Source organism: Cheilinus undulatus, linkage group 17 (genome assembly GCF_018320785.1).
Source record: "Cheilinus undulatus linkage group 17, ASM1832078v1, whole genome shotgun sequence".
NCBI lineage: Eukaryota > Metazoa > Chordata > Actinopteri > Labriformes > Labridae > Cheilinus > Cheilinus undulatus.
In genome coordinates, this window is record NC_054881.1 from 9484919 (window position 1) to 9497520 (window position 12602).

The 12602-nt window shown below is 37.5% G+C and overlaps 1 protein-coding gene across 4 annotated transcripts in view; it reads right to left on the bottom strand.

Annotated features, from left to right (window-relative positions):
* Positions 1–12602, bottom strand: part of pde8b (phosphodiesterase 8B) — an 82471-nt gene that overhangs the window by 62425 nt on the left and 7444 nt on the right. Inside the window, exons 1-2 of one of the 4 annotated variants that reach the window (XM_041810358.1) lie at positions 9129–9250; positions 3375–3454 (exon numbers count right to left, since the gene is read on the bottom strand). The exons of 1 other annotated variant lie outside the window; for it this stretch is intronic. In XM_041810358.1, coding sequence (XP_041666292.1) covers positions 3375–3428 — 54 coding nt within the window. In that variant the 5' untranslated portion in view covers positions 3429–3454; positions 9129–9250. Of the gene's footprint in view, positions 1–1118; positions 1170–3374; positions 3455–9128; positions 9251–12602 lie in introns of those variants that run through there. 2 more of the 4 variants (XM_041810357.1, XM_041810360.1) reach the window with 2 other exon arrangements.

Here is a 12602-nt window from a genome sequence, read left to right on the forward strand (position 1 = left end):
ATCAGAAACAACATGATCATTCCTGTGTTTTATCATTGTTCAGTCAGATACTTCAGTGTTCAGCTGAAAAAAAAATATTAAAGTGTTCACTATTTCTTTAATAAAGAACTCTTATTAGACAGCACTTCTTCTCTTCATCCATGAACTCTAATAACCCCTTACTGTGTTTGAACATGCTTGTAATATCACGTATAAAACTTCAGAGCTGTTAAGCACATCTGTACTCCAAACCTACATGTCCCATAAGAGCAGACCTGGGTAATCACCTGTAGGACATCAACAAAGTACACGAGTGACACTGAAGAGATGGATCAGACAGTTCATCCTCAGCAAAGCCACACTTCCTACACAGTCTGAGCTGATTTATTGACTTCCTCTCCTTTGAGACTCATGCTATAGAAGCCAGATCTGGAAAAGTAGTTCTAGCACTTTTTGTAACAACAGCATAAAGAAAACAGACAAGATCATTTTAAATATTTTGTTCACTAGCTATGACTGTGTTGAGCTAAATGGGAAAGGGCCTGATGTTGGTCTATGCCTGGGGCCTTAAAATTACTGAAGCTCCCCTTGCGTACAAGTATATTATAAAACTTTCCAACTTTTGCATCCTCAGTCTCTGGTTTTCAGCTGTCTGGCCTCAGCACTTGCAGCCTCCACAATGGCAAGCAGCAAATCAGATTCCTCAAAAGTTTTAAATTACTCAAAAATATTTTCAATGAAAAAAGGTGCTGTTTGGACGAGACATAAAACAAAACATGATGGAACCCCTTAGAATTCTGGGTAAAGTTAGTTATAAACACCTACCCAGGAGTACCCCAATTTAAACTGAATGCTGTGATTGAACCACGTGGAGAACAGGCCCAAACAAGGTGTCTTTAGAAAGGTAATACTCAGAAGTTTTTTCCCTGTCAGACTTACTGTAGCTGCTGTGGTAATGAAAAATACAATTAAACAACATTTTACCCTATCTGAATTTGTACTGTGAACCAGAGGCCTGTAGATGACTGTAGCTGGGAGGTGTTAGCAGGAAAACTCGACTGGAATAAAGCATGAAGCCTTAGCTAGTTAAGGTTCAAAGATGATGACAGTAGAAGAGAAAATGAGGATTTTACACCTACTGTTGTAAAGAAAAAGGCCAGACAAAGGATCGAGGTTGGCAGACATTTGGATGATTGCCTGGAAATGACATTATTACAGCAAATACAGATGACGACTGAGAACAACAATTGCAAAATTGAAAATATTCAAAACCATGGATCTTTATAGCTCTAATTAGATTTGTGCACTAAAATTTGGACTGGATTTAGATTGTGTGGACTTCTTCTGATGCAGCAGGAAGGTTTGATGAAATATTAGAGCTTCTAATGGTGAATGTGTCACTTCTATTATTGCTTGTAGCCTGATAAATGCATTAATTATATTTGCTGTGGTGGTTTTATCCCAGAATGGTTAACATGGTCAGAATCCTGAGAACCAGAGATTTCCAGTGATGTTTGACATGTGCTATACTTATGAACAGTCATTTGTATATAAATGATTTGTAAAAAAAAAAAAAAAAAAAAAAAATCTGCCTGCCTGTCTATGCACCCTCAGATTTTAAGGGATATGAGTTTGTCTAATCAAGAAATACTTGTTGAAATCTCTTAATTACGAATGTCCTCACCATGACAGGCAGCAGTTAAAGTTTCTGATAGTCAGCCATGTACACAATATAAGCTGCATAACTAGAAAACACTGAAATAATAAAATAATATAACAAACTTAGACCACAAGTATTTGCGGAGATCACTGAAATCATAAGCATACATTATAACCAATACAAGATTAGGCTATGCCTGAACTATTTGCAAATTTGATATGAATTGTTGTATTTAAGGGGATTGTTTCGATGTAATTCTTATTTTGATACAGAGAAACATACACAAAATGAGGAAAGTAAGTGTTTTATGAAAATATTCTAAAAATAAAAGATATCACCAGAATGATTACAAGATGTGTACAGTGTAACATCTCTGATGCAAAAAGTTCCAAACTAGAGCTAGAATTTGACTTTTTAAAATTCATTTTCAGAAAATCAGTATCATTTTATAGGTCTTTCAAGTAGGTTTTATGTCTCTAAATGTTTGCTGTTTTCTAAACTCTCCCTTTACTTGTGGTTTTATGACCTGCCTATGTACACTTTTACTTTCATTTCATTTTGTCTGTCATTGTAAAGCAAATTGTAACTTTGATTTTAAAGAGTGCTCTGCAAATAAAAATTAATATTATTATTAGTGTTATCATGATGTACCATAAAGAATATTGCAGGAACTTTACTTACTTATTCTTCCACTGTATTCTTTAAAACGTTTTGAATAAGAAAATGGTTTAAACATTCATTGCACTTCTGCCTTTTAACACAAACTGCTCCACATTTTTTTTTCTGTTTTGTTGCATGTTTATTATGTCCATCAGATCTAATGTGACATGTTTGGCACCGTTTTATCTTCTGCTGAGACTGCACACTGCCCCCTAGTGGCAGTATGCATACATTAAAAAAAACTGCTGCTTGAATCGTGACAGCACCTTTTCAGGTGAGCATTAGCTTAAAGTGCTGCTGTACCTACAATATTAGCAACAAATTATACATAAACAAACAAAACTATCGCCACACATGTGAATACATCAAACGTTCAGACCACAAAAAGTCAACCAAACTAAAAATTTAAAAAACGGTCATTATAATGAATAACATTGTTTTACTCACATAACTCCGTCTATAAAGGGGAAATATATGTGCTAATTAAGTTAGAGGATTGTTTGTCTTAATAATGCAGGACTTTTTGATTCGTTATGTGATTTCATTTCTACTTTTCAGTCTTTAGTTTGTTCCTAAATCTGACATTTATGTGTTCCTCCCCTTTAAAACGGTGCAATTCTTAATCCTTTTTGTTTATTTATTTATTTGGATCCCCATCAGCCACTACCTAAGTAGCAACTACTACAAAAAAAGGCGTGATCTTAAATTAAGTTTTTTTTATGTGCATATTTCAATGTTAGCACTCACTTCTCTAATGTTGTTGTCAGACTCAAACATTGGCTACAAAGCCAAACGTTCTTGTTTTAAGCTAGTTGAACTCACCTAGACCAGCATAACAAAGAAAAACACAGCGGTGGGATTCATAAAGGTAGGTCTGGACGTTTAATAACCTTAAATATCTCCACTCAGTCGTCATTGCATGGTTTATTTCTTAGTTAACGAAGTCATTTGAAGTAGAAAAGCCTGCGTGCATGACTTGAATCGTTTCTCACGTATGGATAACAAACGTAGCTAGTATCGCGGTTTTTCGCCTAAAATAAGAAGCAGAAGTGGGTTCATAGCCTTGAGCTCCTACCTTTCGTGGTCCATTTAGAAGTGAAGCTTTCTCCTCCGTTGACAGTCCACTCATGTCTTAAAGCCACGATGTTTAATCCTCTAAAGTAAAATCAAAACACAGAGATAGTGCGGTTTATACAGCACATACATAACATGTATGATGGTGTACTAGATAATCGCTGCAATGGGACAAACTGGTGCAGATACTTTCATAAGTCTGCCTCTAAACTTCATAACCTTGAGTGTTCACAGCTGCCCACAGACTCCGTGTCCGTGGGGCCCTAGTGTCCTCACAACAACCTGACATATTACAGAGCATTTAGTGATGTTTTAGGTCTATATTTAAAATTCAAAACCATACAACCAAAATAACACTAGAATAAAAAGTAAAAGTCCAGTGTCCATATTACTAGAGCAGTGAAAAGTAGGATCCTATAGCGCTCAAGAAGTGCAAACTGTTATTTCACTAAGACTTTGTAACTCTGGCTAAAATTCAGGCAAGAAGACATGCAGGTTTCATTGTTAATTTCCAATAATTTATCTAAACTCTAGTCCATGAATACTCATTCATTTCCACATAATAATCACCTGTTAAATTTATCTAACAGCATCCACTCACTCATTGTAAGCCAATCATAAAACTGCTACTTTTTTAAAAATATGGCTCTCTACTCAAGGAAGGAAGGAAGAATGAACGAAAGACAGGAAGGAAGAAAGGGCCGAATTAAAGACAACCAAAGTTATAACAGAAGAGTTGTAATATAATGACATTAAAATCCTAAATGTACCCAAAAAGGTCATGCAGAATACATGAATACAACTCTGGAAGGAACATAATTCAAATCCACTTTCATAGTAGATGTGGAATATTTAATATCTTTAAAAAAGCTGTCCAGGGAGCAGAGATGTGAAAAGGAATAGATGATTTTGATCTTTAAATTCCTGATCAGTCTGCACCAGCAGAGAAAAAAACATCTGAAGGGTCACTGAGTGCATCGATTAGTCCCAGAGCACCAAAGAAAAGCCTGAAAGTGGTTCAGAAAATCAGGCGCTCTGTCTGAGGAACATGCAAAGATTCATAGAGCAAAGCATGGAGGAATGAAGGCTGGTTACTTGTTACTTCACAGTATGAACAAAAAGCAAGAAGCAACATTAATAGAAAGGTTATGAAAGAACCAAACAAACTTCTGGTCAGATATGCCCAGACTCTAACCTTAAATAACCCTTTTCCTGGTAGGAGGCTACAAAGAAATGCCAGGTGAATTAACACAAGATAACAATAACTCCATTTCTTAGGACTTCTGATTGATCTGGTGTAAGGAAAAAATTCATCCACAAGTCTTGTGGAGAGTTTGATTTCTGATTAAAGCACATAAAGAAAACTGAGTGAATAAAATGTTATAGTATGAATGTCCTAATCTTTAGGATAAATGTAGAATCAAACACATGAAAACATCCATAGAGCTCAGTCATATATAATTTACAGCTTTATAACCTCTGTCTCATATATAATACAGCTCTCACGCTGATCTACAAGACCTGTTGACAAAACAGTGTAAACTCACGGTCCACTACATGTACTCTCAGTCCTTTATTTGGACTGTAAATTCACATTAAATCACCATCACAGCTGAGCAGCATGTGGACTGAGCCATGACACGTGCTCAATGTTTTTAATATTTTTTATTTATTCTATTTTATTATAACATTTTAATTGGTGTGCCTTTTATTTTATGATGTAAAGCACTGTGTTAAAGTGTTTTAAAAAGGTGCTGTATAAATAAAATGATTAAAACTACTTAAACAAAGATAGGGCATTATGAATTTACCCATCAGAATCAAAGATGTGACTAAATTTTTCTTTACTTGTATGCAGCTATTTAATTTCTGTTCCAAAGGTCAAAACTGAGCCGGGGAAATGTGTGAAAGTTCGTTACTTCTATAATTTAGAGGGAATTACAAAAGGACCTCCAAACTGATTGAGCTGCTCTTTAGAGGAAGTAAAATGATTCAGAGCGGACACTAAAGACTGTAGATGGCATATTTAGAACCGTGGTGGATTTGTTTTTATTATTTGACATCTCTCAACATGTTGGACAAAACCCAGTTCTAAAAAAGTTGGGAAATTATGTATAATGTGAATAAAAAGCGTACAGTATTAATTTATGAATGACTCAGTGCTCCTTTTATACCCAACCATGGCATTATCATCTGTTACCAACTAAACCACTTACCTGTGGAATGTCTCAGGTGTTTTTAGGCATTACACAACTTCCCCAGTCTTGGCTAGCCCCTGCCCCAAGTATTTTGGAACATGTTGTCGGCATTAAACTCAGAATGTGTGTATATTTACAGAGTAAATCAGTTTAAACGTTAAATATCTTGGTGCTGTATTTAGTTGAAAATGGATTAAAAGGGATTTAAAAATCTTCTACTCTTTTTTAATTCACATTCTGCACAGCGTCCCAACCTTTTTGCAACTTGGGTTTATAGATTTGATTTTATATAACAATTCTGAGTATGACTGCTCACTGATTGTCCAAAAAGTGATCAACTTTCTGCTACCAGGAAGATTTCCTCTTAATAAAAATGGTTAAAGTACTAGATGAATGAAAAGAAATGGATTTTACTACTTGCTCATTTTTTTAATTTTAAAAACTACCTATAAACGGCACAAAGAGCAAAATAAGTGAACCATTTAAAAGACAAATGCTGTAATTTCCTTGCAGGGTCCTAAGCTGGCCACTAGAGAGCATGAGAAGTCCAGCAGATGAGATGTGAACTGCTTCGAGCAGCTGCTGTGTCTGAACTGGTTAGTGGATTTTCATCTTCTACTGCAAACAGAAATATACTAACAACAGAAAAACCCAGAAGTAGGCTAACAAGGTGAAATAAGATTGTTTTGATGTAAAGGTGATGCACAGGGCATCAACAGACCAAAACAAGGAGAAACGATGAGAGTAGAAACTGAGTACAAGCTGATCTAAAATGTCTGTAGTGATACAAAAATGGATCTAAGACTGCATTAAAACTCACATCTTAGAATAAAATGTGTTTTCAGATGTAAACATTTGTAAAATGTCTAACATATGTTCTTTGTAAACATGCTGAATGCGTCTCTTCCGGTTTAGCAGTCAGCTGGATTTCAGTCTCTTCTGCTCACCTGGCAGGATTGCAGCTTACCCTGCTCTGACATAAGCAGGCCTTTGTTTCCATAAATCTGAATTATGCATGGCTGAACTGAATCCGCCTCATTCACACAAACACAAACACACGGTGTAGACTGCTTATGTTACACTCTGATGCATGAAGGAGGCTTTCACACCTGTTTGTGAGCCGTGCATTTGTTCATACATGCAAACATACATGATGTCTGAGATCACGAGACCATTACGTATTGACTGCAATCACTTTAACATGCTCATAAGATCAGTTTTCATTTTCAAGAGTCGAATACATCAATTCTTCATCAGATATTATTATGAATCACTTTTCTGATTTTAATGAGGAATGGTCTTGTAAGTTTTATCACACGTCTTCGGTGGTGATATCCAAAGTTGGAGGAATTTGTTAAGGGGGTTTGCTTCAATCTGTCTGTCTTGACCGTTGTTGTATACGCAATATCTTAAGAACCCTATGAAAGATTTTCTACAAACTTTGCACATACATCCACTCTGATTCAAGCATGAACTGATTAGAATTTGAAGCCATTAGGCCTCATGTCATCCCTTGCTTTTAAAATTTCTACAAATCACTCAACAGAAACTAACACTGCCCATCTTTTTTGTCCCCCCCTGTTAACCTTGATCATCCAGGTGTGTACACCTTGCAGAGGCATTTACTAGTCTCATGAGGTCTACTGTAGTTTAAACTCACCACTTTTCATGTCAATTTTGCACAACATCCTCTTTTAATAATTAACATCCACCCTTAACAATCCATGCCAAAGCAGACTGGAAGAAGAGCGAAATCATCTTTTCCATCATGAAAAACTGTTATCCCTGCTCTTGTTTTAATAAAGAAATGTTGTCCAGTTCTGACAAAAGTGCCGCTGTGGCTAAGTCTGAGCTAATCACTCCACCAGCAGCCATTTTATACAACAACTAACCATTTCAGAGTTGTTTTTTTTTCTTTATTTCATACAAAAATGTGGTCCAGTTCTAGTTAAACCGACACTATGCTAAAGCTACATCCATGGTTATCACTGCTCTGAGGGCAGCCATTACAAATTGCAACTAAACCCCGCACATAGCTAACACTTCGTTCTCCTCAAACGACGCTGATTGGTCTGAACAGCAGCATGTATCGTGATGTATTTCCAAGAACTGGTTGAAAGAATGGAGTCTATACTGTGATGATGGTTTCTGCCTTTAGATTAAGCCATATGAAATTTGCATGAGACTCAGTTTTATCCAGAAATTTTACCAAGGGGAAGGAAACATTTGGAATAATAATTTTGTTGCTTGCTTCACACATGCAGCTCACTCATGACATATAATTTTGGGTCATTTTGATGTCTTTTCATGCAAAAAAAACCCCCAAAAAGCTAAAGAGGTTTAAGATCATGACAACTGAAACTTGGTATTGCTTTTAAAATTGGCAGTTTGCTTGCAAAGCTGCAATGGCTTCAAAGTCGTGAGGTATTGTCCTACATGCAAACATTTATAAGGATTTTAGTATTCTTGGTTTATGCTAACTACGTGACTAGACGTTTAAAATGAACCCAAGTTTGAGTTTGAGATAGTTATTTCTCTCACTTCCTGAACAAAGATCCAATAACCTTTTCTCATCCAACAGCTGGAGATAAGACACAGATTGCTCTTGCTCCTGCACGTCTAACACGTCAGCATGGATGGAAGTGACGTCACCGGGAGCTTTGCTCTGAACTCAGAATGATATGATCAAACCTAGACCTGTCTGCTGTCTTCTCACCTCTCTGCCCCTCTATATTACTCTGAGCATCACAATGTATCGAGAGGAGACTATCTGTGCGATAAGGAAGGCAATTTTTCTCTTATTGAAACACCTGGAGAATTGAAATCCTACAGAAGATTTAAGTTTTCATTAACATGCAATTTCAGCTCACAGAGAGGGCTGTTTATCAGTGTCAGCAGGGAGGAGCACAGAGACAGCAGCCTCTCAGTGAAGAAAGATCCTCTCAGTCACTACATACTGGCCTGACAGGCAGCATGATAGCTTCATTTGATAAACTTCTGATATATAAACTGCTATCTAGGGAAATAAATTCTTTTGTGTGTTTTCAATGGTGCTCTTCTTAAAAATATTACTGGAAGTCACATTAATCCAGAAGTGTTGGTGAAATGTCTGCAGCTCAAAGCTTTTGGCTTTTTCTTTAAATATCCCACCATCCACAGTATAGAATATAATCAAATATTTCAGAGAATCTGGAGAAATCTCTATGTGAAGGGATAAGGCCAAAGGTCGATATTGGATGCTCATGTTCTTCAGGGCCACAGGCGGCACTGCATTAAAAAACAGGTTTGATTCTGTACTGGAAATCCCTGCATGGGCTCAGGAACACTAGAAATCACTGCCTGTCCACACAGCTCACCGTGCCTTCCATAAAAGCGAGTTAAAGCAGTATCATTCAAAGAGGAGGCAGGACTGATGTAAAATGGAAAACTGTTCTGTGGTTGGATGAATCAAAATTTGAAATTCATTCCTACCTGTAGAATAAACAGGAGAGGGACCATCCCACTGGTTATTCGTGCACAGTTCAAACGCATGCATTTCTGATGGTATGGATTAGTACCTTTCATATGGGCAGCTTACACATCTGGAAAGGCACTGTCGATGCTGGGAAGTATGTGGAGGTTTTAGAGCAACATATGCTCACATCCAGACATCTCCTTCAGGGAAGGCTTTGCATATTTCAGCAATGCAATGCTAAACCACAAGCTGCATCCATAACAACAGTATGGCTTCATGGTAGAAGAGTGGCCTGCCTGCAGTCCAGACCTTTCAGCAACAGGAAACATTTGGAGCATGAAAGTGAAATAAGAAGAAGAACCAGGACTGTTAAGCAGCTACAATTCTACATCAGACAAGAATGGAACAACATTCCTCTCCCAAATCTCGGAGGAGGGAATGCCACAAAATGGTGAATATAGCTTTGTCTCTACATTTTTGAGACGTGTTGCTGCCGTCAAATTTAAAATGAGCGAATATTTTTCATGAAATGGTAAAATGTCTCAGTTTCAATATGGGTTTATGAGATCTGCAAATCAATACATTCTGTTTTAATTTATATTTTACAGAGTGCCCCAACTTTTTTGGTTTGTAATGTCCACAGCAGGATCATGTGTGGCTCAGCCCTCGTGACTATAACTGATAAATCAATATAATGTGAATGTTTGTCTCCTGTTTAGCTGTTCTAACAACACACTATGGCTGCGTTGCTCATGGTAGAAAACTTCCTTAGTGGACTGAAGTTACTCCACAGCTCTGGATGCATAACCTTTTTTACTGTGATTCACCCAAAACAGGTAAAAATAAATCAATACATTAAATTCTAATTAATTAAAAATATCAGCCCCCCCCCCATGAAAATTTCAGTAATTTAAAATTATTTCTCAAGTGCTGTTAAACAAAGCAAAGAGTATTTAACACTGATTTTCAAACATCCTATTTTTATTCTGGATACAAAAATTATTTACTTTGCACACAGAAATGAAAATATTCCACAAAAAATAAAGAAACTACCAGGGTCAAAAATATTAGCCCCCTGGTGCTAACAGTCAAAAGTGTCTCCTTTTTGCTGGATAACGGCCTGCAGTTGTTTGTTGTAGTTTTAAACAAGTCTCTGACACGTCTTCTTAGGAATCCCAGCCCATTCTTTGTTGGCAAATCTCTCACGCTCCAGATTTGATGGTCTTCTGGCATGGACCTTCATCTTCAGTTTACCCCTCAGATTTTCAATGGGATTTAAGTCAGGGCTTTGTGCAGGCCACTCAATAACACTCACTTAAGTCTTCTGAAGGTAGTGCTTCACCAGGAGCAACATATGTTTTGGGTCGGTGTTCTTTGGGTGACACGCCTCTCCCTTCTTTCTCCAAACATTAACAGCGTCTCTATGACCAAAGAGCTCTAGTTTAGTTTCATCTGACCAAAGGACACGCTTTCAGGTTTCATAATCCTTCTCCAGATTGTCCTTAGCACACTTCAGTCTGGCTTGAAGGTGTCTCCTCTGCAAAAGGGGCGTTTTTCTTGGTCTCTCTGTGCAGGGCTCTAGTGATGGCCTTCTTTGAGACTACTATTCCTGGCTTGGCTAAGTCCTTCTCTAGTGTCTTTAGACACATCTCTCACTAGTTTTCTTTCCCAAGTCTTTGAGATCTTTCTCTTCCTACCCTTGCCTGGATTGTTCTGGACTGTGTGGCTCTCTTTGAATTTCTTGATTATACTTCTTGGTTCTTGGCACTTGGAAACACTGTGATAACTTTGTAGATCCTTCTCCTGCTTTGTGACCATCAACGATTCTTTTTCTCAAGTCTAAACTGATTTATTTTGTTTTTGGCATGGTGCCTTCTGAAGTGGCAGCTCAAACCCTCTCTGAGGCTTTTATACTGCGTGTAAACTGGGAAATAACCCTCGGTTTTAACTTGATTTTACAAGCTTTGTGCACTGTAGACTTAAAGCATGTTGCACAACAGTGGTTTGTGCTATGGATCAGTAAAAAGGTCAGTTCTTAGAGGGAGCTAGTAATATTTACCCTGGCCATTTTATCTGAAAGTTATTTTATTGTGTGCAAATAAAAATATGTATTCCTTCAAAAAATAACTAGTATGTTCAGCAATGCTATGTTGAAAATTCCTTGCTCTGTTAAAAAAAAAAAAAAACACTTGGGAGAATCTTGACAAAACATAAAATTTCACAGGGGGCTAATAATTTTGTCCACAACTGTTTTCAGCATGAAATTTTATGTCAGCTCAGCCCAACAAAAAAACTGTCTTCACATATGTTCCTTCTGTTTTTCTATGTTGTGCCTGAACAGTGAACACACTTTAAGTCATGCCATTTCTTTGATTTGACTTCTATTTTTAGAGAGATTGTGCTGAATTAAGTGAACTGGTTGGAAGGGAACATTGTTCTTTAATCTGGAGCTTCTAAATTCAGAGTACAGCTGACCATAAGTGGCCTTCATTCAAATAGACATTTTTATCCAAAGAGCTTCAGCTTGTGCAGATGCGAATACTTCCTCTTGCATATTTTTGAAGTCTCATGAGCTAAAGTGGGCATTAATTATGTCAGAGTTCCCTTCACTAAGAGATAATGTACATAACTTCCACAGAGGACACAATGGGAAGCATCTGAGCTGATGGAGCCACATAAGCAGCACTTAAAGGTTTTCTGTTATTCAGGCAGGCCTTTCAGGGCTAAAATGAAAAGCTACAGAGTGCCCATCTCTGAAAATACACTCTAAGAGCAAATAAGAACCTTCAAATAGGCAGAAAATAGTTTAAATGAGCATTTAAACTCAGAGGGGGGGTCTGTATGCAAATTTCAAAATAGCTCAAATGAGAAACCATCATGAAAAATAGGTCTAAATAGAAACTATGTGGCTCATTTTAGTGTATAATATAGATGTAGTGCTTTTAAATGGCTTACTGTGATGGAAACACTTTAGAGCAATTAGATTGTGCCTGTCTCAACAAGTTACAAAGGCACATAAAAGATGACATATTAATGGAAATTGGTCTGTTGAGGTTTGTTGCTTTTTCCACAAAAACTGGCAAAGCTTTCTTTACAGCAAGAACCAGGGAGGACACTTTTAACAGGTCTTTTTTCTCATTATGTGAAGTTCATCCATGAAACTAGGAATAAACAGTGGTGATGGCATAGCATTGGAGGCAGCTGACCCTTCCTATTCTCGCTCTACTGAGCATGTCAGTATTAGACACACAGCCGTGCCAACAGGATGCTCCAAAGAGAAGTTGTCACAAAGGAGTCCGCTTAGGGCCTCTGGCCATCAGTCATCGTCATGCCCCCATGAGATTAGAGTAGGACCAAAAGACTCTGACGTTCATCCTCATGCTCAGATACTGGGAACACCACACTGTCTTACTCAGCGAACCCACCGCCCTATGCACAAGTCCGATTTTGCAGATTGATTAATTATGCTGCCAAGGCTGGTAAACTGCTCCACCATCTCTATGCTCTTACCTTTCACAGACACAGATTTGATGGTTCACCCAAGGTATCCCCAAATGCCTGGGTCTTTGTTTTGGCC